Here is a 24343-nt window from a genome sequence, read left to right as displayed (position 1 = left end):
TTTTATTGGATTTAAAGAGAATTTGTTAGAAGCTTTCTTTGAACTAAATTTACTTTAGCTTCTAGGGGGGGGGGGGGAAGCTGTTCCCCCCTGCACCCGCTGGGTACCCCCACGATATCTGCGCTACTGTGGAATAGCATTGAAAAATCACGTATTTGATAGAGTATGTCATGACGAATATAAAATGTCGGGTAACAGCACTAATTATAGCATATTTTCCGCTGTAACTGGGATCACTCTGCCGCCAGCGACGCGAGTGGCGACTCTTGCAAAGGTATTTTTATCTCGATGGATGACTGTACATCTAGTGGCCGACTAGAGATTCCTCTGTGGTAATTAGTGTTGTCATCCACTACGCATTTCATTGGGTTTACAATAGTCACCACTCGCTTCGCTGACGGGCAGAACGATCCGAATTTCACGAAAAAAATAAGCTACAATGAGGGCTGTTAAGAACAATTCATGTTCGCGGCGATGTGATGTATCAAATTCATGACTTTTCTGTGCTATTTCCCACACATTGATTCAAGCTTTTGTGAAATATTCATTATAATAACCAGGTATTTCAAAATGAGTAGCGGGATTTTCGTGCTATATAAAATATATTACCTCTTAACTTACAGTTATAAATGATGGCAATTCGTCGTCATAGAAATCCTAAATTTCAGCTGGTAGCGCGGCAGTACATCTACATAATACCCTGCGAGCCACCTCGAGGGTGTTTGGCAGGGGGTGACCAACCACCTGCATGCAGCACGCAATTGGACTCCCACATGCACACCACACGGTCCAAAAAACGTCACGTATACTAACATACTACACCACCATCAGTGGCGGATACAGAAAAAACTGAAGGGGGGGGGGTGCAACATATCTTGAGTTGTCTTTACTTTTATCGTAATAAAAGATGATCAAGTCACAGGCAAAGTATATGAAAATTTTATTTAAAGTGATTATAAACATGTAAAAGACAATGCCATCTTATGATATAAAAAAGTTACAATTGTGGTTTTGCAATGTTCGGCAATACAAGCGGACCCGCAAGGGGGGGGCGCGCGCCCCCTGCACCCCCCATCTGTATCCGCCACTGACCACCATATGATGCTAGAAACAAAAACAAAATTAAGAAACATGCACTAAGTTTCACATAGATTAGTAGGCCACACTACAAGTCATGCAATCCATTCATGAGTTCCATCGCTGCCTCTATAATCTCTTATTGATCGTGGAAAAAAAGACATTCTGAATCTGTCTGTTCTACAATCTATCTCTCTCATTTTATTTATATGATCTGATCCTCCGTAGCATGTTAACGTCTGCAAGATATGGTTAACTTCGTTAGAAAAGACAATTCTCTGGGTTTTATCTAAAATTTCTAGTCTACTTTAGCAATTTATCACCCGGAGAAATATTCCTTTAATACCTTTGTAACCGTTTCTTGGTTTATCCGAGGTAAAGGTAGGAATCTTTGTCGGACCAGACATTAGAAAACTAATGACATATTCCAACTTTGTGGATATAATGGAAACAAAAGAAAAGGCAGCATGGACATATTTTAAATTAGTTGTTACCGGCTTCCAAGGAAACAATTTAATTTAATGCAATTTATCTAAAAGGTCTAGTCAAAATCGCTCGTGGAGCACGGCTACTGCTTGCTGCCGCCCCAGTAGCCGTGGTGAGGGCTGGCGAGTCGCTTGGGCTGGAGCGGGCAAAGATGGAGAAGAGTTGACCGCAGGAGTGAGAGGCAGCCAGCCGGGCGTTGGAATGCCCCAGAGGCGGGCGGGAGGGAACCCATCCCCTCGGCCCCCGACCCCCGCCTTTGATTCGACCGCCGCCCCCGCTCTTCCCCCTCGCTGCCCCTCCTAAGACGAACACCTCACGCCGCTTTCACGGAAAAGCATGGAAAATCTCTCCCGGACTCAATAATATGCTTTTCCCCCCTAAAGATTATTTTTTTGCCCCACGAGCAGATAGGACCTCTCCGAAAAGTGTGGCTCTTCCTCTCCTTGAGCGATGTAAATATCTGGTAATGGAGGGATTTTTGTGAGATTATTACCATAAGCGGCGATTTGATGGCCTCTCTTAAAACGCTGTCTTGGGTATTCTCAGCTCGCTATGCGCGATTATATGAGTTCGGTGAATTTAAATGATGGTGAATGTTTAACTTGACGGTTCCCGGAGTCGCACGGTGGCTCCGCGTTCGAATCGTCTTGATGGTGACACCGACGTGTCCAAACAGGTTGCTTTAACTATAAATCGTTTCGATAAAACGTGATTTTCTCCTCTGTGGTGAAATGGAAGGAAATTTGTGAACCCTCTCACGCAGAGCGCGTTGCTTTCACCCACATGATGACTGCAGAGCAGGGAATTCTGTGGTTGAAAAATATCTTTGAGAGTGGGCATGCAGGGGCATTCATTTTAAGTATTTTTTAAGGGGCATTATTTTTAACCCTTTCTAACCCAGAGCTAATTTTGGGAGAATTCAAATTTCAAGATTTTTCATAATGAAAACTTGAAAATGTTGCAATCAATCATAATTATCGTGGCAGCTGAATATATCGTCATTACAATTAACACCACAAAATAATGCGTTGTTTAGATATTTCCTAAACAGAGCATATACTATGTACAGTTTTGATGTTGCATCGAAGCAACATTGGGTTATAATGGGTTTTGATTTCTAATATGACTACCAGTGACCCAGACCGTTTAAAATTATAATCATATGTAAAATGAAATACATTTTTATTGAAACTTTTGGTTTAGTGCAAAATCTCCCTATGTATAAACAATGCTAGACAATAGAAATTTCATGGTTAGAATTTTTTTACTTTTATAAAGAAAATTCTTTTTAATGGCTAATAATAATTTTTAGACGATTTGAGCATTTTTTCTGGTCAGTTTGGGTTCGATTTCATAAAGCTCTAGGTGTATATTATTTCAGTTCTCAATTGATTTGATTTATGAGAAGGTCACTATCAAAGGGACCGATTTCGTCGTCCCTGTTACTTAGCCGAGCATGTGAAGGAACGCATTCCAATGGTTTTTTTCCTGGCGAGGAGTTGATATTCACTGCATTGCAATGATGGTTTAGCCAATGAAGCTAAAATTGACTGCTTAACAATCATTTAAAATGGTCTCTAATTTTTAATTATTAATTGACACATAATCTCTTGAATGAGCTCATGGAATCGTTGTTAGTAGAGCGTAATTTAATTTGAATCGTTCTCAAGCTATAGCACACAAAATCTTCTTCATCGTTTGTTGAGTTGCAAAAGCAAGAGCTGAAAATCGTCGATCATCTTTATGTCCCTCTCACGATTTTCCTTTTTTAAGACTACTGCTCCCGTTTCGATGTGCGCTTTCGTTCCAAATTTATTTTTCGCTCATAAATAATATCGGATAAATATTCTTTTCATATCATGCTGTACTTTTATTCAAACGTTTTCTTACTCTGCAAAGAAAACCTCGTTAATTATTTGTCGATAACAGCATAGTTAAGTTTCAATTATAATACAGAAATGATAATAAATTTGAAAATTAAGTGTTTTTCTGGAATTCTAATTTCACTCTCGGTGTCTATGATTTTGATTTTTCTAGTTTGGATTAATTGATGTTCAATATTGGTATTATCCCTGAAGTAATGAGGCAATATTTCCTAGCAGTAGGCTAAAGACTTATTTATTTAGTAAATTGCCCACACACAGCTTACTCGCCAGTTTACAGTGGCTCAATATCACTAACATAAAAAATACAAGCACATTCAAACATAATAATTTTTAAATAAATAACAATGCATTTAAATGTTATTTATTGCCAAATGGATACAAAAAGAATTTTTTTCTGCACGTAACTAAAAAAACCCATGAGCTAGCATTTTGAACATACTTAAAACGAATGCCGATAGCTTCTGGCCACTCCAACAATTACAGAAGTCTATCATTTAGTGGATCGCGTGTGGGGCGAACATCCCACGAAATGGAGGGTATGCTTGTAGACGCTAATAACCGCTCATCTGAGATCGTCTTCGATACGGGAGAGAGAGAAATTTAATGGCTTAACTCTTCCGTCAATTAAGAGAGTGGCGGCATCTCAGACGCTTCGCGCCATCTTGGGAAGAGGACCGGCTCCTTGAAGCTGTTAGGAGCACAACCCGTTCGCTGTCCAATGGATCGTGGTCACCGTCTTTGTTTCCGAAGAGAAGAAGACCTGATTTCTCCGTGGACTTCTCTTTCACCGGGAAAATGTGACCGAAGATTGGTCAATATGAATTCCAGTATGGGGATCGGATTGGTGTGGTGGCTAGCGTTGGATTCCCACCCCGTTGGCTCGGGTTCAAATCCCGGCGGCGGCAGAGAATTTTCAAAGATTGCCCGATCCCTGCTTGAATGATGTGTGGAGGAAATTTCAAATCGCAACATTCCGTCCGTCACATGGGAAGTTAACCCGTGGCCCCTTGACGCCTTTCGTTAAAAGCATGCTAATGCCGACGCCGGGTTTCTCTCCAACCGTCCTTACCTACCCTTCCCTCACGGCGCAAATGACCTCAGCTGTCGGTCGCCTCCTACAAATACCATACCATACCTAACCCCAGTCCATTGAACTAAAAACGCAGCTGCGTTCACCTCTTGAAGCATTTTCTAAATTTTGATGATACGAGCGTGCTGCGCCCGCTCCCAGCGGGCTTCCCCCGCTCTTTTCAAGGAAGGTCCACAGAGGGATAGGCGCGTTTCTAATTTTAAAATGTAGAAAGAAGGCAGGGTCTTATGTACAAATTTAATTGGAATGCTCACGTACAAATTGAGGTCAGAGGACCTCTTTAAACACAACATTGGAAGTAATCACACTATCCTCTGTTAAACGCACATGATGACTCATACTTACGTATCAACAGGAGACTTGAATGTGGAATCAGCCGCATTTTGATAAAAGTTATTTAAAGAATGCGAGATATTGTTGCAAATGAACAAATGTATCAATTTGTGTGCCGTTAACATCAGGAGTATTTACCGTTTTTTTTAATTATTTAAAAACCATTTTTATGAAACAATAGCAATATTTAGGAAGTAAGATATGTCTTCGCATGTTCTCTGATAAATTCTGTGCATTTTGGTACCTCATTTGTAGAGTTTGGTTGCGTATAAGTGTAGAAAAAGGTATCTATACAGTAGAAATAATATAGAAGATAGGGAGCTTATTGGCCCAGCAGGTAGACTGTTGGGTTTATGATCGAAAGGTCCCGGGTTCAAATCTAGGGTGAAGCTCTCGGACACCCTAAACAGACCCCTCTAAGTGCGAGGTGGCCCGGGCTAATGAACTTAGCCGCATACCCTGTGTACATTTCACAGGCCTACGGCTTAGGGTTATCCTCATTCTTCAGCCATGCAAAACTCCTTCGTTTTGAAGGCGGTTGCATTGCTAAATGATTTTTTTCCTTTAAAATCCTCCAAAACTGATTTTTATTAATTTTTTATACAACCGTGTCCAACTGGTATTTTTCTTATGTCTTCGCCGATAGTAATTTATTTACGATCTCTTTTCTACCTTGATATTCGCCTCACGCTACTAAATTTAATTTACCATTTAAACCACATGACTGCAATTTCATACCCCTCCACCTTTTTTCCGGTGCGATTTTTAAGGTTTACCATGGCTACTTATCATAAGGCGCCGGTTTAAATATTGAGTGATGCCCTCGAGTACCCCATACAAACATCCTTGAATTACGAGAAAGGAACTCTACCCTCACTGATCTATCTTTATACACAGGGGTGAGCTCTACCCTCACTAATCCGAACTAATCTCTGGGTTGAATTATTTAGTGAGAGAGTATAAAGTCATATTTATTTATTAGTTGTTGTGACTAGTTCCTTTGATAATTTGGTGTTGGTACTATCAGCTAGTGACAAATGTGTAAGTAACTGCATTATATTTTCGTATGGGGTGCTCGGGGGCTTTCACTCTATATTTTAAACAAGTGCCTTTTGATAAGTAGCCACTGTAACCGAATCCTGCTGCTATGTTTTCGTACTACTCGTATCGTTTATTTGGGGCGAAGAGCTACCATTCGCCTTAGTTTCTGAAGAAAAAAACAATTTATTATAATATCATCAAGGTATTTTCCTTGCATCCTCTCATCAGGTCGGGAAGTTTCGGATGATCTTGGCAGCTTCGGCGACATTTAAACAAATGATGATGAAATTCTATCCCGGCTAATTATTTTTGGTATTACTTGCCACCTGTGTACGTGACTGCGTACAGAGGCACTTGTTTCATGCAGTAGATAGAAAAATATGGAAAAAACTGTTTTCTGTACGACTTAATAATTTCAAAATGATAGCGAAAGTTTTTAACGAGTAAAATAGCACGAAAAAAAGACAAAATATGAACGGATAGAGTGGAAGTGATAAATCCTCATCATGGGCGTACCTAGCGGGGGGCAGGGAGGGGCAGCTGCCCCATCCAGAAGCAATGGTAAATTTAGTTCAAAACGAAATTTTTGAACAAATTTTTCTTTTAAATCCTAGAAAAGCGATAGTATTATTAAAAATGCTATTAAAATAAAAATCTTTTTCCGACCAAATAATTTAGAAAACCAAGAACGAGCGGTTATGATTTTCTTGAAACTTTGGCTTCATAACCTTTTCTGTGCTACAACTTGAACGACTACGGCTTGCCCCCCTCTAGTTTTGGTACTCGGTACGTCCATGATCCTGATCATCAAATCGTTATTTACCTGGATATATCAATATTAATAGCTTTTTAATGCATATGCTGGAAGTAACGATGCTGAAGTCATTTCTCGTTTTTATAGTTTTTCAAGGAGGTAATTGTCAATCAGGCAATCATGTTTTTCGTTATCAATGTTATTATTGCGCACTCCATAGTTGCTAAAGTTGCTTGAAGGCGCTATCCAAGGAATTATATCTTTCAATGGTATAGTCTTTATTCGACGGTCGGAAACCGGTATTAAAGGTGAAAACCCTTTCCCCCTTAATACCGGTGCAAACTTCAAGACACTAACTTTAATTTATGGGCGTCATGAATGTTTTCTCCCGGCTAAGTCAAAACATTTTTCATGGCGAACTTCATCCGTTGGTGTATTTAACTTTGCATCTGTGCGCGTGACTGCGTACAAAGTAACTTGTTCCCGAAGTGCTTTGACATATGCAAATGGTTGTACTAGCCCATGGACCTCCTCTTCTGATAAATTCGGTTCACCCAACAAGATCGTTTCTTACCATTTAGCACCCGACGTCTCACGAGGTAATCACTGTCAAGCTATAATTCCCCGAAATCCATATTTACTGATGACGTTGTTTTTCAAACATGGCCAAACTCACGTATGTCTGTAACGAATACGCAAGTCCACTGGCAGCGCAAGTTTGCTCGCAATAGACGAGCCCTGCGCTTGTAGCTGTTCATCTTTCTCAAATTCGGGGAATCGAAAAGACAAGTTGATGCATTATTAAAAGATTTTAAGAAAGCTTTCGACACAGTACCTCACAATAAGCTTTAATGCAAATTACAGTCATGCGGATTAAACGAAACAGTAGTAAACTGGATACGCGATTTTCTGAATAATGGCAAACAAAAAGTAGTTCTTGACGGAATCTGCTCTGATGCAGTTAAAATAACATCAGGTGTTCCACAAGGAATCAGCCCACTTTTGCTCTAGCAATAAAATACGTTTATTTGCTGACGACGCTGTCATCTATCGCGAAATTAGTGACCATTCTGACTATGAAATTCTATCATCGGATTTATACAACGTCTATTTGTGGAACTAAGAGTGGGGACTCGAACTTAATCTGAGAAAATGCATGTCGGTACATTTTTTGCAGAGTTGGTCCAACTTTAACTATGTTTATGATGTGGATGGTATTAGCATAAAGGCAACAGACGAAGTGAAGTACCTAGGAGTTACGATAACCTCGAACCAATCGTGGGGATCACATAAAAGAAATATTTGCGGCATAGCCCTGAAGACATAAAGATTCGTCAAGCGTATTGTGGGAAGATTTTCGGATGAGAAATATGCTATTTCACACTCGTCCGACCACACCTTGAATATGCAGCGAGCGTATAGGATCCGGTGCAGAAAGACTTAATCCGCGAACTGAACAAAATACAAAGGAAGGCTGCGCGGTTCGTCAACAACCGCTTCGGGCGTACAGACAGTGTTATCCAGATGTTAAGCGAATTAGGCTGGGAGCCGCTGGAGATTCGAAGGCTGCGCGCTAGGCTTAGATAGCTAAATTAATTGAGAATGGATATCTTTAAGAGTGACACAGAGAACATTATATTAGAGCCGCACTATATTTCCATGTCCAACAGAATCGATAAATTAAGAGCGATGTTTTGCCGAACGGATAGATATGGGAATTCGTTTTTCCCCCGAACCATAAAGGATTTCAATAAATGCTAGTCGTAATTTCCTCAGAGCACTTCCTTTCTATTCGTAAACGGCTGGTGTCCTAAAACCCCCTGCTACACACCTTTAAGGCGGCTTGCGGGATACTATGTAGATGTAGATCTTGTTGCCGTTTCTTGCCTCTCGAGTACGCTCGATCGCGAAGCCGCCTGGACACGCTTCCAGGGTACGACCAGCCCTAGTGTCCATGTTTCCCCACAGTAAAATGCTACACTCCATATCAAACTTTTCGCAAACCTTTTGTTAGAACTCTCATATAACGATCCTCTCAAAGCTTCTTCCTATTACAAGCGCCTCCTTTGCTAACGCAATAGGGTGGTTTCCTATTCTATTTTTATTGCCTAAATCGAAAGATTATTACTCCCGGAGTACGCATTTCACGCTTTTAGATTTTTAAATGACGATACCTATTTTTTGCGATTAAATGAAAAGTGAAAATTTTCAAGCGCAGGAAAACGCGACTGCTAAGTATGAATGCTGGGAAAAGCCCGTGTGACATCTTTCTAGTTCCGTCTTCCGCCGTGTGAGGCCACCTTGGTGCGGGGCTATGAGCGCCGCTACGCTGCAGGCTGCTAGCGGGTAGCAGAGTACCCTGCTGGCAGGTAGCGCTTGGTTTAAATAAGGACTATTAATACCTTATTAAACGAAGGAATCGACTATAGGAATTTTTAATGGGCGATTATTAACAGATGTTTCCCTGAGCTCTGTGCCTCATGCATGCATTGGTAATCTCAGACGACGTGAAACTCCTACCTACTCGTATAGAAATTTGGTCCCTGTTTAATAAATCCCCGTTTAAAAGGCCTGTATGTGCTTTTTTCGGTGTTATGAAAATAAATAAATAAACAAAAGCACACCTGTAAAAGTATTTGGAGGGTGGGGTTTTTCCTGAGGACGGGATGAATTTCGTGGTTGTTTCTTGGGAGGTGGTACGCTTATGACTGTATCTTATGCATTTGGGGGTGGTTTTAACCCCCAAAAGCCCACTTCTCGCTATTGACCGTTCCTAAAGAAATCCTATCGGAATTATTGGGAAGATTGTCAAGCACACCTACAAATCGCTTACGGGAGAAATACGTTTGGTTCCGTGAAAAAAATACCGCTAATGCAGGTGGTTGCCAGGGGCGCCGACTTATAAAAAATATTGGGGGGGCCCATAGCGGAGGTCTTTCCCCGGGAAGAGGTTAAATTCAAAGTGTGTCGCAGCACCGAAAAGCTATCAAGATTCACACCACCTGATTCAGTTAACCTGCTTAACCTTATAATTATTTGTTTTAACACATTGTTGAATTTATTTTAAAAGTAACTGACTGAAGTAACTATCGTCAAACATGGGAAAAAAATTACCAATATATTTTTGTGATTTCACGAAGCATAATATAACTTAATTATTTTATTGAAGTATTGAGGGGGCTCCGCCCCCCCAAACGAATCTTTGAGGGGGCTCGGGCCCCCTCAGGCCCCATGGAGTCGGCGCCACTGGTGGTTGCTGTACCTAAAACTATATATCCCATGCATTCCGGGGGGGGGGGTTAACCCACAGGCCCCCTGCTCGCTATTACCTTTGTTAACGAAAAACCATCGGAATTATTGGGATAGGCGTCGAGCACGACTCCTCCAAATCCCTTATGCTATAAATACGTTTGGTTCCACGGTAAAATGACCACTGATGCAAGTGGTCGCTTTGGCAGGTATCATTGTACCAAAATTGATCACCGTGCACCACATCCTTCGTTGGCGTCCCCAATGAAGGCGGGAACTAGTGTAGTCTTCATGGGATGAGTGTCACGCACAGCCCCTGTACATCGCTTATGCTGGAAACAAGTTTAGCTTCGTGGAAAAATGGTCGCTATTGCAAGTGGTCGGTTTGGCAGGTTTCGCTGCACCAATGTGTGCTTCTCCGGCCACATCCTCCATAAGCGTCGCCAATGAAGGCAAGAACTATTGAAGCCTTCATAGGATGAGTGGCAAGCACACATCTTATATGTAGTTTATGCCAGAAATACGTTTGCCTCAATGAAAACATGGCCGCTAATGTGGTTGCTGTGACAGGTTTCGCTGTACCAATGGCGACCACTGTGCGCCTATCCGGCCACATCCTCCGAAGGCGTCCCCAATACTCCACGAAGGCTTCACTAGTTCCCGCCCCGTCCGCAGCCGAGGTGGCGCTTCGGGCGCGCGCCCGATACTTTAAGACGCGGGCCGCCTCCCAGCGTGGGGAGGGCCCTGGGGCGGCCCACCCCGTGGGTCGAAAGGGACCGCCTCGGCCCCGTTCACGCCCCGCCATTAACATGGTCGCCCACCCAGGGAGCCCACCTAAAAGGGTCACAAAACGCAACATAAATTTGAGGGGCTCTGACATTGACCTTTGTGACCGCGGGCTCACCTCCACAATGAGAGACCCCACCCCTGACACGAAACTCCCGGGGAGAAATTTTTGGATTTCATTCAGTAAACCCATTCCAGGAATACCAGCCCACGTTCGGGATCTCGCCTCTCAGGAGAGGTTACACCCCTGAACACCTCCCTTGCCTCATCAACAGTTCTCCGCCTTCAAATGATTACCACCTCCTTCCTCCTCGCCGTGGTTCCCACTACGTGGTCGCGGATAAAAGTCATCCGAGTAACGATAAATAACACCCAGTTGTCGATAGGTCGAGATTACACAATGGAAGGAATTCATGTTTTTTCAGGTTTAAAAGTTTCCAGGTTCTCATGGGTTCAGCGTTGTTTATTTCCAGCAAGTTGGGCGTCATATATTGGTTGTAGCATGATCACCATCATTATTTCTCCATCCAGAGAATGGTTTGTTCCAGATGTGCTCTCTCCCATATCTTCCATTAGCCCATAACGCAGGTCTGCTTTCTAAATTCGATACCATGGAAAGTTTTCTTATGATTTCAACTCTCGCTATCCCTTTGGAATTTCCATCTTACCTTCCATGAGTACATTTACGAGGTATTCATGTCGAAAAAGAATTTCTTGTGGCAATGTTTTACATTTTTTCCAAGATTTATTCATTCTCAGTTGTAATGATTAGACCGCTAGCCGGTTTATTCGTCAAATATCTTACGATTTCGTTTTTAAACTACGATTTCATTGACTCAAATTATTCATACCTCGCATCTGTTTCAGCAACTGTGAAGTAAGAAAAACACTCAGCAACTCATGAAAACATGTATATCTATGTTCACGTTCTCGACCGTTTACCAATTTATTTAAAATATGCTGCAATATTTCTCAGATCTATTCTTCTTCGTTCAAATCTGATCCTTCTCTTGTGGTAGAGCCAAAGCCATATTTTTATATTTTTATGGCGAAAATCAAACCTGAGCAGAGAAATTTACTTGATAATAACTTTTTAATCATCACTCAAGTGTCATAGGACTAGATAAATAAGGAATGTTTCATTTTATCAGGTCTCATGTGAAATTAGATACTCAAGTGCGGTCACAAATAATATAGGTATTCGTTTTCACCTGTCATCTCTTCTTAGGATATTTGTGAATTTAATGGTATCTAGGTGCACATTTTCCATAAATAAAATTGTCTCTGCTTTTTTGGTAGCTTTGGCACAATATCAACATCAGAGTTGGTAATAACACTGCTAGCATGACCGTGACTCACCTATCCCTACGTATCAATTCGGAATTAGTTCCAGAAAACAAATTAAACTGTGATGTGTTATAACTAGCGATAAGTCGAATTAATTAATGCGTTTATTTCTAATTGCTAACTCGTAATTAAAATCGAGCTCATACTCAGAATGTGAAAATGGTTTCTGATGTCTTAAGTATTTGAAATCTTGAGCTTGCATAAGTACGAGCGACGTTGCTCCAAGTGAAAATCTCTATTTATGTGGCAAATACTAATAGATTGGTAGATAGATATATGGATTAGACGTGTCTTTGACTTGTGTAGTGGAAGACAAACAACGTATTTTTTTAATATTACCGAATGGTGGTAAAAATTAGTTGCTTCAGGAAGATTAATTTAATTTAATCAATTCAATTACTCCTCTTGTTATCCATGCATAAATATTCATTAGGAATATTGTATTGCGACTAAATTTTTAAACTGTATTTTGTTAAAAATTCTATAATATGCTGAAAAATACATTTTAAAAATTGTTTCGTAAGTTTTGAAAGAGTCGATTACGGTATGGCCCAGGTTTTGATAGTTTTCCAAGAAAAATATATTTTAATCCAAACCAAAATTATGACGACGAAGGGTTTCAAATGCGATCTACAGTTAAAGAATTTTTGTTTGTGAGCCGGTTTATAAGTGCTCGGATCATTCATTAATGTAATTAAATTGGTATGAACTAAAGATACCAATCACCAAATACGTTTTGCCGCGGCGACTGATAAGATGCATGAAGATTAATGAAGTACTTTTAGCCTCCGATCGCACCTCCTTTTTCGTCCATTTTATTTACTAAAGTTTATTTTTAGGGAATCACAGAAGTCCACTGAATACGGCAAGTAAAGCCGTAGTCCACACAATCAGCAGTAACAAATTAATTGCGTATAAGTAACCGCAAGCACTAATTATTAATTTAAATTTAAATTTTTGTCTGTTTATCCTTCTTTACTCCACGGCAGTATTAAAAATGAAAAAACTGCGAACACTTTCAAAAAGAGAGACATTTTGTTCGTATTTTATTGTAAAAGGTTACCCTTCAATAAAAAGTAAAGCACCTGGGGTTTATTGATGCTGCCATTTTCAAGCGGCTTTCTTTTTTGATTAAACTCCAAATGACGTAGGTTAAGTAGGTCGCTGATTGCCCTAAGAAAATATCTTTCTGTTTACAATATTCCAGTGAATAGGGTACGCGCTAACGCCATCAGCAAACTAAATGTCGTTTTTATTTTCAGAAATTGTCATCGAGATAACTTCTTAAAATTAAAGATTTTTCGGCTATGAACTCACAAATTATCATGGATGCGAACTCAAATTTCATTTTTGTCACGAATATAATTAATACCAACTTTGAGCACCGTACCTATGTCATTTTTCAAACTGATGTTTATTTCCTTGTCGTGATTTAAACTTACCCCGATTATCAGAAAGGATCGCCGTTAGGGCTTGCGGATTTTTAAGTGCGGTTTCCCTAAATATAAAACCTTGACAGTTCTATTTTTTAACGGCACTTATTGGGGACAAGCAATAAAAAATATTTAAACGTTTTCACGAAAATATATTGACCTCGTAACATAGGTCAAACTCAATCGTACCTCTCTTACGATAGCTTCCTTACGCTTCTTCACAAGAATTTCCGCCGGTGTAGTGATTTAAAATTTACGAACACTGATATACATTTAGTGTAGAGGATATAATTGCTATCAGAAATTCGTTATCATTTAAGTGCGCTTTAATGGAAGCAGTAATTTCTCTCACGTCTGAAAACACTTTTCTCGTACGATTTTATCCCTTCGCTTGACATGTGTCCTGCTTTCCATCGTCCCATCCATTTTGTTCAACCCATTCATTCCTCAAGATCCCGACTTCCGTGATTTGAGGGAGAATAAAATTTGATTGGGTTCTGTTCCGGAGTATTTACAACTGACTCACAGACTAGCTTTCGAGGGACATAAACTGAAATAAAATGTGGGCTATTCCAACTCGTATTTTATTTGTTTTTCAATAGCAGCTGCATCTCGGCCTGAAAATTAAATAGTGCCATGTCACGTCTTTTAATAAGAGACGCATATATGAAGAGAAGCACCTTCTAGAGCAGTGGGCTCAGAGTTGTTAAAGGATCAGCTAGAAATTTCGCAGGTGTGAAATCCATTAAAAATCGAGTGAAAGCCAAAGAACTGGTAGAAACTCAGTTCAAAATGTCTGTGGAGACATTAGAAGCTTTAAATTGTCTTATAATTCACTGTCATTAATTCATTTGAAGGTAACTACTGGTAAAGTAACTGGAGGCCTAGAAAATATGATGATATGATATCTATTATAGCTACCCAAAAATTAGTTTAGATCTGTAGTTTCTTTGCTGGGTGTAGAGTATAATACAACACTAATGTTATCTGCCTATACATCGTATTAGTCTTAATTTAATACCAATTAATTCCAATTGCAAACATATTTACGGGAAAAAGTGATAGTATCTCTTTTTTCGGAATTCATCAGAATTTCAGTGCACAAAAACATAGTGACTATGTTAGAACGTAGGTTTCCGCGGCGATGGTTTGATCTCTACATTTCTTCAGGGTTTTCTTCCGCGTCAGCTTGTTTGTGGATAACAGTTTCGCTGGCTATCCTGCCAGCGTCTTCAGGTCGAAGGTGTCGGCTGTTGGTTTCTGCCTCGCTTATATACTGTAGGCTAGATGAGAGCTGCACTGTGATTGGCTGTCTGACTGGGCGCTTCCCTCTGATTGGCTAGTGACTATTTTGGTAAATGCTTATTTTATAGTTACTAGATTATATATTAAACATTTCATAATCTAATTTTTGCAATAAATGTACAATTGGAAATATATCATACATTGCATACCATTCCAATATGTGCTCTCTAAAGTGCTATGATAGTATTTTACTTTGTTTGCTCTTGCTTCGAAACTTGTGTTGGCCTTCCCCGAAAGGACCAATGACTGCATTTTGAAAGAAAACTTGAAACTCTCGCAGTTTTTTGCACTTATTTTGGAGATAATTATTAAACTTAATGCTTAGATGTAAGATGGATTTTAAATAGAAACTTAAATGTTTTCGAAGAATCTGAGCTTTTCCCGGTGAATAGCGTGGATGAAAGCTTCTCGGGTTTCCAACCGGGTCAGGGTCTGCATGGTGTAGGCCGACGTTTCGTTGGGAGACTTTCCCAACATCCTCAGGGCTGATGATGCCGATGTCGCGGTGTTTCGATATTTATACCATTGAGACGAGGGTGAAGGAGCATCGACGCCACCTCCGACTCGGAAAATTTGAAAAATCGGTCATTGCTGAACACTGCGTCCAGGAAAATCACAATATCCACTGGGAAGAAACTGCCCAACTTGGAAGATCAAGAGGCTATTGGGACCGTATAACTAAAGAAGCCGTGGAGATCCGTCTTCACCCCAAAAACATCTATAGAGATCGAGGACTGCAGCTAAGTAGTGCTTGGAACCTGGCATTAAATAGGACGAGGAAGGAGGAAAAATCCCGGACCAATCAGAGACCACCTAGATGAAGGAGGAGGGTATAAATATCGAAACACCGCGACATCGGCATCATCAGCCCTGAGGATGCTGGGAAAGTCTCCCAACGAAACGTCGGCAGACCCTGCAGACCCTGACCCGGTTGGAAACCCGAGAAGCTTTCATCCACATCAAATGTTTTCGTTCTCCTACCTATAATTCACGTATGCCTCAGGAGATATTTTCAATCGCATTACTATGGAAGGGCTTGAATAGCATTGAAATCATCAGAGTAATAACCTGCTTTTTAAGTATTTTGCTTCATCCTTTATTACACTCTTAGGTCAGGTAAACATTTTAAGTCTAAACCGTTTTGCAACTGGGACACGGGGATAATGCATATCTTAGGACATCTTCATTGAGTTGGATGTTCTCCAGCGTATTCTATTTATTTCTGTGGTAAATTTTATGCTCACAAAAATGTGTTCGAAGCGAAGTCTCGAAAAAGTCGACAAGATGTAGCAGTGATGTCCCATTCCATAAGGATATCGTCTCCTTCCAAATCATTTTGCGAGTATTATTTTAGAATACGGCTCTGTAAATGTTAAGTAAATGCTCCAGAAGCCGTAACAAGGTCCACTTATCCGTTTTACACACACCCGGAATTTTCTACGACGGTTTCCGAAATAGAAAGGACTGCAGGGGCCAAACACAGCCTCTCAACCGGCTAGCCTTAGCACTCACTCACTCACACACAAAAATACGAGGCTGAAGGGGATCGGGTTGGTGTGGTGGCTAAAGTGTTGGCTTCTCACCTGGTGGGCTCGGGTTCAAATCCCGGCAGTGGCACAGAATTTTCAGAGACTTCCCGATCTCTGCTTGAATGTTGTGAGGAGGATATTTCAAGCGCAACACTCCGTACGTCGGATGGGACGATAAGACGTGGTCCCCTAGGCGCCTTTCGTTAAGAGCAGGCTAATGTCGACGCCGGGTTTTTCTCCACCCTTCCATTCATACCCTTCCCTCATGGCGCAAATGACCTTGGCTGTCAGTCGTCTCCTCCAAATACCATACCATACGATGGAACTGAAATTACAGCACATACTTTCTATTCGCTATCGCACAATTTAAAGACCTGACATTAACAATACGAGAAAGTGGAGTACATTTGGGCCCTTAGAAATAAAACATTTCAATAATACCCCGAAAAATAATTTTCCTTTGTCTATAAGTAAATTATTAAACAAGGAAATTGGCTGAAAGTTCTATTTATCTTCTTTATAAAACTCGACTTCACGCTAGCCAGAACGTTACATCGACCGCTAGGTAAGGCTTTCATGTCTAAGGTCCTTCATGGCGCAAATTACCTCAGCTGTCGGTCGCCTCCTCCAAATATCATACAATACGAGGCTGAAGTGTTTACTTCAGCCTCGTTTTGTCGTGAAGATTTCTTTTCCGCCTTGAAAAGGGCCTCGTGGAGGCTGAAATAGCGCTATACGCGTATCACTATCCTATTATACATCTTGACCCGCTCTTCTTGAGCTTTTTCTCCCGGTAGTTTTAGCCTGTGTGTTTTGGTGATTACGTGTGAGTGAGCAAGTGCCAAGGCTGGCCGGTTGAGAGGCTGTGTATGGTCCCTGTAGTTCTTTTCCATCTTCGCAGACCATTGCAGCAAATCCGGGTCGGTGTAAAACTGTAAGTGTACGCTTCTCACTTCCCTTTTATACATCTTGTCCCGCTCTTCTTGAGCTTATTCTCCCGGCAGTTTTACCTTGGCGTGTGTGTGTGAGTGAGTGAGTGCAAAGGCTTACCGGTTGAGAGGCTGTGTTGGTCCCTGCAGTCCTTTCCATTTCGCAAACCGTCGCAGCAAAATACGGGTCAGGGTAAAACGGATAAGTCTAACTTGTTACGGCTTTTGGAGCATTTAATTAACATTTACCTGTCAAGGCCGTATAGCTTATTACTTCATATTCATAAAGCACTGTCTGACAGAATGTATTTGAGTTGTCGTAAAGGGCAATTGTGGAGGCATTTTCAACGAATGTAATGGAGATATCAACGCATGACCTGTGAATTGAAAATTATAGCGGAAGAATGTAAAGAAAAAAAAGTAGATTCCTCTTGCATGACGGAATTCCTTAGTTTCATAACTCCTTGCTGATTTATAAAACGGGGCTATAATGCTACTGAGCATTGATTTTTTAAACTGATAACTGTAGAATAGGAGTTATTTCTATGATGGAATATAAATTTCCCTTAATCGGCTATCTTGGATAATTAAAAGGCCAATTTTGATACAATAGAGAAGGATTTAAAGAAGACGTTGACAATGATGGCCAATGGCCAGATATCAGCTGAAAATCAACAGAAAGAAGACTAAGATATTAGTTTGCAGCAAAAGAGAGGAGGCTAAAACAAACATCAACCTAGGAAAGCATAAACTTGAAGAGGTGAACGAGTTTTCTTACCTGGGAAGCCGAATTACCAGCGATGGACGGAGCAAGAAAGAAATACACAGTAGAATAGCGCAGGCGAAGAGGGCTTTCTACAAAAAGAAGAATCTTCTTACAGCTGAAAATACCAGCATAGAAGTAAGGAAACAATTCATCAGATGCTACATATGGAGTATGTTTCTCTATGGAAGCGAGGCTTGGACGTTGACAGCAGCAGAGAAGTCAAGAGTGGAAGCATTCGAAATGTGGTGCTACCGAAGTATGATGAAGATAAAATGGATTGACCGTGTGAGTAACGAGGAAGTGCTAAGAAGAGTGGGAGAAAAGACAATCCTCCTAAAAACCTTATGCAGAAGAAGGGACAACTTAGTTGGCCACATTTTGAGGCACGATGGTCTGATGAAGACAATCGTTGAAGGACAAGTGGAAGGGAAAAAGGGCAAGGGACGGCCCCAAATGAGTTATATAGGACAGGTTGTAAAGGATGTAAAAGAGAAGAAATATGTATCTATGAAAAGATAAGCGGATAGGAGAGAGAAATCGAGAGCTGCGTCAAACCAATCTTAGGATTGTTAACTAATGATGATGATTGAAATACTGATGATTGGATGATTTTTTTAGTAATACTAGGATTGTGTGGATGTACCCGAATCGAAATTTCGAGAAATGTCCAAAAATAATGGGTGGGTGATTGAAATTCAAACAAACGCAAAGACAGACAATTAAAATCACAGAAGTAGCGGTGTTCTTCTTGAGGCTTTCGCAACGCTGAATAGGGTAGTTTCCGCCGCAATCCGCTAGAAAGCGGTAGTAGCAAAGATGGCGACTAGTGAAAAGAAAGCGTTTTGTGTTTTACAGTTTTCAAAGACTGAATCTGTAGTTGTGGTGTGTTGCACAGTAACCCCAGATCCGCACATTATGAGTGTTTACACGTCCACTGAGGTGAAAGGTCGACTCATCACTGAAGACAACATAATCCAGAAAATCATCATGGTCATGAAACAATATTTCCATGGTGAAGTTGGCAGGTAATCCGTGGTCTGTAGGCTTTAGAGTCTGTAATAACTGTAAACGGCAAGGGCGTAGTTGTAAGCGTTTCCTTAAAACTTTCCAAGCAGTCGACACTGGAATTTCTAATTCACGACTAGCCTTTCGGACTGATTTCTTTGGGCTGCGAGTGAACGACTCTCTCACTCGCTCAACAGTCTCTTCGCTAACTCTTCGTCGTCCCGTGCTCTTCCGTTTACAAAGGCAGCCTGTATCTTCAAACTGATGATACCTTCTAGGGATGTTATTGCCTCTCGGAGGATAACAACCGAATTTAATGCGGAACGCACGCTACACAGATTCAGTCTTTGCAAACTGGAAAACACAAAACGCTTTCTTTTTTATAGTCACCATCTTTGCTACTACCGCTTTCTAGCGGATCGTGGCGGAAACATTTCGCGCACATGTGCATTGTTGCTAAAAAAGCAAGACTGTTTGAGTTGCTCTTTCATTTGACATATAATTTATAACTGTAAGTATAATGTAATATATATTATAAAGCTTTAAAACCCCGATATTCATTTATAAACAACCGGTATAATCATTGCATCAGATAAGGTTCAATTTTTAGGGCCAACATGTTGTAAAATGTATTTCCTACTATATCATTTTTCAAAAACTTTAGCAGATTTTGACAGGGGGAAGGATTCCCCACCCCAGGCCATCCCATCCCTCCCCGAGTCATATTCCTAGTTACGTCACTGGAGAAGATGATAACAATTTAGATATTTAGGATAGATGATAAAAGTACCGAAATAGGCGAACGAAATGCCTGTGAGAATTATCTGTCGAAATGACAAAATTTCTCTAACGAGTTTGGAAGGCGGTAGACAGTGCTTAGAATACTTGATCAAGATCCATTCGTAAGGGACTACAAAAGGGGAGTGCGAAAAATGAAAGCCATGAAGGAGGAAGGATTAGATAGCACCCCAGCCAAATTAAGACCGTAATTAAGAAAGGTTTGCGCGCGAGGATTTGTTGAGGTAATTCGCAAGATCTGCTTGGCTGGAGGATTCCTGGGAAACTTTTAATCCCCATCTCATAAAAAAGATGTCGGGATGCCATTTATTTAGGGGTGCTCCCATTAATACTCTCCCAGCAAAGAGTATGCGGAGAATTTTAAAAGAATCCCGTTGGTCGGTAGCAGATTCTCGAGAGACGATCATATCTGTTGTGGGTTGAGAGGGTGACCGAATGAAGTGCGGGGTCGACTTTAAAAAAATTCGATTATGACAGTATTTTATAAATGTATAGGTACATATTTTTCCGTTTTTTGATCCATCGTCTACTTCTCGAGCTATTGACGGGTTAAAATCGGCCTTGTCCCTCTCGCTGATAAGTCGATGACGTCACAAGCTCATGCTGGGCCTTCTTCTCTGCTGCTCCTCAACCTCTTGCATGGGTCTCACGTGGTTCGTTTCTGCTTACACTCTTGTGAGCAATTACTTCCCTCAATGGAAGATTCACTGTAAACGAGTACCGGAACTCTGATGACGTCACCAACTGACGAATATTGGGGTGCAACTTTCTCATCTTTTTGCTTTAAAATTACGAAAAAATGGCTGAATGGGGAAGATACTGTTTTTATAAGAACTTATCTTTCCTTTCCATCTATCAAATTATTTCAATAAATGACGATTAAAGGTCTGAGTGAACGACCCCACACGATAGAGTTTACAATACACTTCTTTTCTTGCGTAAGAGTGTACGACCTATCAAATATTAAAGAATTTTTCCCCTTAAGTACATTCTTATTTTACTTTTATTTTTACCATCACACTAAGTGTTTTTGCGTACTCATCCAGCGGTGAGAAGAAGAATTTTTTTGTAACAATCGTGTGAGTTACTTTCCACCAAAATGCTTGATAAAATAAATATTTCTAGAGGAATGACGAGTCAAGCAGTAGATTTATTCATGGAAAAATATCTCGTCTCCCATTGAAAAAATTGGCTCAAAATCAGTTCAAAACATTTTGAGATCTTTAAGTCAACCCTAGGCTCTTTTGCCGTGATCTTCAACGCGGACGCATTAGGTGAGTTTGAAAATAGAAAAATGCATTGTTTTACACACATTTCCACTAGATTTATTTCCGAAATTTTCACCTTTTGTTTAGGAAGAAGTTATTGTCCTTCTTGTCAGTGGCGCAGCGTGGGGGGAGGGGGTTTGGGGGATAAACTCCCCCTCAGAGCTCAGAAATTTTTTGAGTTTAATGCATTTCATTTAATTGGATTATTATTACTTATAGAATAGTGTAAGGATTAATAAAATATCCCTCAGAAAGCCGTAAAACTCACTATTTTGAAACATTTATCTGAAAAATTGTCTGGGTGAGGGCGCAGCGAGGGTGGGGATAAACCCCCCCCCCCCAGAGATCAGACAAATTTTTAATATTAATCCATTTTACGTAATTGGATCGGTATTACTTATAGCATAGTGTTAGGATTAATCAAATATCCTCAGAAAGCCTAAACCTCGCATTTTGAACCATTTTCTTAAAAACTTTTTCTAGAGGACGGCCCCCGCAAATCCCGATTACCCTGACGGGCATGCAATACTCCCACACTCCTAAGTATTACTTGCGCCTAAAACCCCCCCTTGCCCTAATTCTTAACTGCGCCCCTGCCCGCACCTCCCGGGCACCACCCTGGCAAGGTTTTCCACACCCTCGAACCCCCCAGAATTATTTGCGCCATATACCCTTAATTCCTAGCTGCGCCCCTGCATCTTTTCATACCTAAAATCGTTAAACTACAGACTGACTGACTATTTTGAGTGCATGGGTGGGGGACACTAGGCACTCTTACACGGAACGCGGCGTCTCGACGCTGGGGACAAGTAGCGGGTGGCTCGCGCCTACTGCCCACTCGCCGCCAATGGAGCGAAATTCATACTGCAGGCGTCTTTCGTGAAGGAAATTAAACAATTTATGGCGAACAACAATGGCGGAAGAATTCTTCAAAACCGAAAATTAAAATCAATATCGCTGACAGCAGAGACAAGTACCTGGTGATTGTAATCTTAGCTCATCGCATGGAGTTACATAAGTAATAAAGTGGCCCTCCTATTCTTACTTAAAATCGAAAATTATATCACCTCATTCTGGCTAACATGCAATAGGTAGGTGAGAGTGAATTAGTAGCAAGAATAAGTTTAGATCTTGGCGACATTTTATAAAAATGAATTACTTAAATCAATTACGTAAGGGCATCGCCAATTCAATATTATTTTTCTAACAATGATCTTCGCGTCACAGCACTGAACTATGGTCTGAAAAGTTTGGGCCTATTTTGAGTAGCTTTTTTTTCAGAGTTACCTGTAGGTATCCCTGTAAAAAATCAAATTTTCCCATTCATTGTACGCAGTGGTGGATCCAGGAGGGTAAGAAAAAATGCCATTCTATCTAGTGTAAATTGGATGCCCAAGGGGGGGGAGGGGGGGCTTAGGCCCCCCCCCATAGATCCGCCACTGATTCTACGTCTGGGTCCTCAAGACGAGTGTAACAATAGAGAATTCTCCAGTCGGCAAATACATATGTGGTCACCCACCGCGAATTCAGATGGAATTTTAAAAAGATGAATTCGCCATTCGCATGGCGGTAGAGAGATCCAAATCGCACGGATTAATTCGAAATAATTAGCGCTGTCAACCGAAATTAATGTTAATGATGATTTGATCTATCAAGTGTATATTTTTATTAATATGCTCATTTGTAAATATTTCGAATGAATGGATCGCTCTGAACTCATCGCCGCACTGAGGACATTTTTGGAAACCTATTAAAAAAACACCCTGAGTGGCAACATTAATCTAGCTTCTACAGGATGAGCTGCGGCACCTTGTTTGCAGTCCCATTAGTCACTTTACCCTTTCTAACCCAGAGCTACTTCAGGGAGAAATCAAATTTCAATTTTTTTCATTTTCAAAAATTAAAAAAATTGAACTTAATCGTGTTTATCGTGGTAGATAAATATTTCTATATTAAAATTTACACCAAAAAATAATGCGTAGTTTTGATATTCCCTAAATAGGGCTGAAAATTTATACATTTTTAATGTTGCTTAGAAGCAACATTGGGTTATTAAGGGTTAAGGTGCGTTTTCACAGTGTAACATGTTGTATATACATGTTATATGTAACAAGTTACTTGTAACATTTGTTTCATATAACATTTGTTTTATAACAAGAGTCCATCGGAGCCAAATATGCACAAATAACATGTTACAGATTCGGTCGCAGCCCACCCGTCAACTGACTATCCCCACCATGCGCCTCACCTCTTTTCTGTAACATGATACACATTTTTCCACTTCGTGCGGGAAACCAAAAGATTGTTATGTAACACGATTTTTTGTTTTGTAACACAATGTTACATGTAACTTGTTACACGGATTTTTAACTTTTTTGTAAAACAGGTTATATGTAACTTGTTTGTGTAAAATGTTACATAGTGTAAACGCACCTTAATATCACTCATGTATTTCCTCCGGTGATACTTCAAACGAAATAAATCTCCCGTCGCAGGAGAGGAAATATATTTTTCTAAAGGAGAGGAAAAATTGACCCCAACCAGGCAATATTCCACGATAATATCGGTTTACTCGATCTGCTACTCATCGCAGGGTCTCGGGTTCATGTTATGCAGTGTAAACGCACCTTTAAAATCAAGGCTCTAATTACTTCTCATCCTCTCCTCCGCAGGTCGTTGGGTTCTTCCTTGTGAGTCGTGTGATGAGAGGGATTCATGCGCGTGGAGTGCGGCCCGCTGGCAGCCCTACCATTGCACGCACCGTCTCGTCTCCAAAGAGGATGTGGCTCGCTGTCTCGACGGCAAAAAGGTATGTTCCGAGCGCGGATACAGATGGGGGCGCGCGCCCCTCCCTTGCGGGTCCGCCCGTATTACCAAACATTGCAGACCCACAATTGTGGCTTTATATATATCATAAGTTGGCCTTGTCTTTTATGTGCACCTGTGAAAAATCGTAGGATTTTCCTTCCTCATAGGAAAATATTTATTTTCTGTAGAAATATTAAATCGTGGTTTCGCTAATAGTAGGGCCCGCCCGCCTCTGTGACGGTGCGGGATTCCTCTTATCTATCCATCCTATCCTATCCTATCCCAGGAGGCGTCGACGGGCTCCTATCGCGGCGGCGCCTCCCTCCTTTTTCCTACCTTGTTCTCCCTCTTCTGTGGAGCAGAGGTGATAAGCTTATAGCTTCAGACTTCGGCCCAGGAGCGTAAACCCGCGAATCCTAGGCTTTCGTATTCGCTGTATTTTATATGTGTATA

The 24343-nt window shown here is 40.8% G+C and overlaps 1 protein-coding gene across 1 annotated transcript in view; it reads left to right on the top strand.

The window, feature by feature from the left end:
- The window catches only part of LOC124171186 (cadherin-like and PC-esterase domain-containing protein 1), a 280152-nt gene that overhangs the window by 232041 nt on the left and 23768 nt on the right, over positions 1-24343 (top strand). Inside the window, exon 14 of the mRNA XM_046550325.1 lies at positions 23755-23891. Within this exon, the coding sequence (XP_046406281.1) occupies positions 23755-23891 (137 nt within the window). The remainder of the gene's footprint in view (positions 1-23754; positions 23892-24343) is intronic.

The sequence above is a fragment of the Ischnura elegans genome, chromosome X (assembly GCF_921293095.1).
Source record: "Ischnura elegans chromosome X, ioIscEleg1.1, whole genome shotgun sequence".
NCBI classification, from domain to species: domain Eukaryota; kingdom Metazoa; phylum Arthropoda; class Insecta; order Odonata; family Coenagrionidae; genus Ischnura; species Ischnura elegans.
Note: the sequence above shows the minus strand (reverse complement) of the source record. Positions and strands in the feature narration are given on the sequence as shown.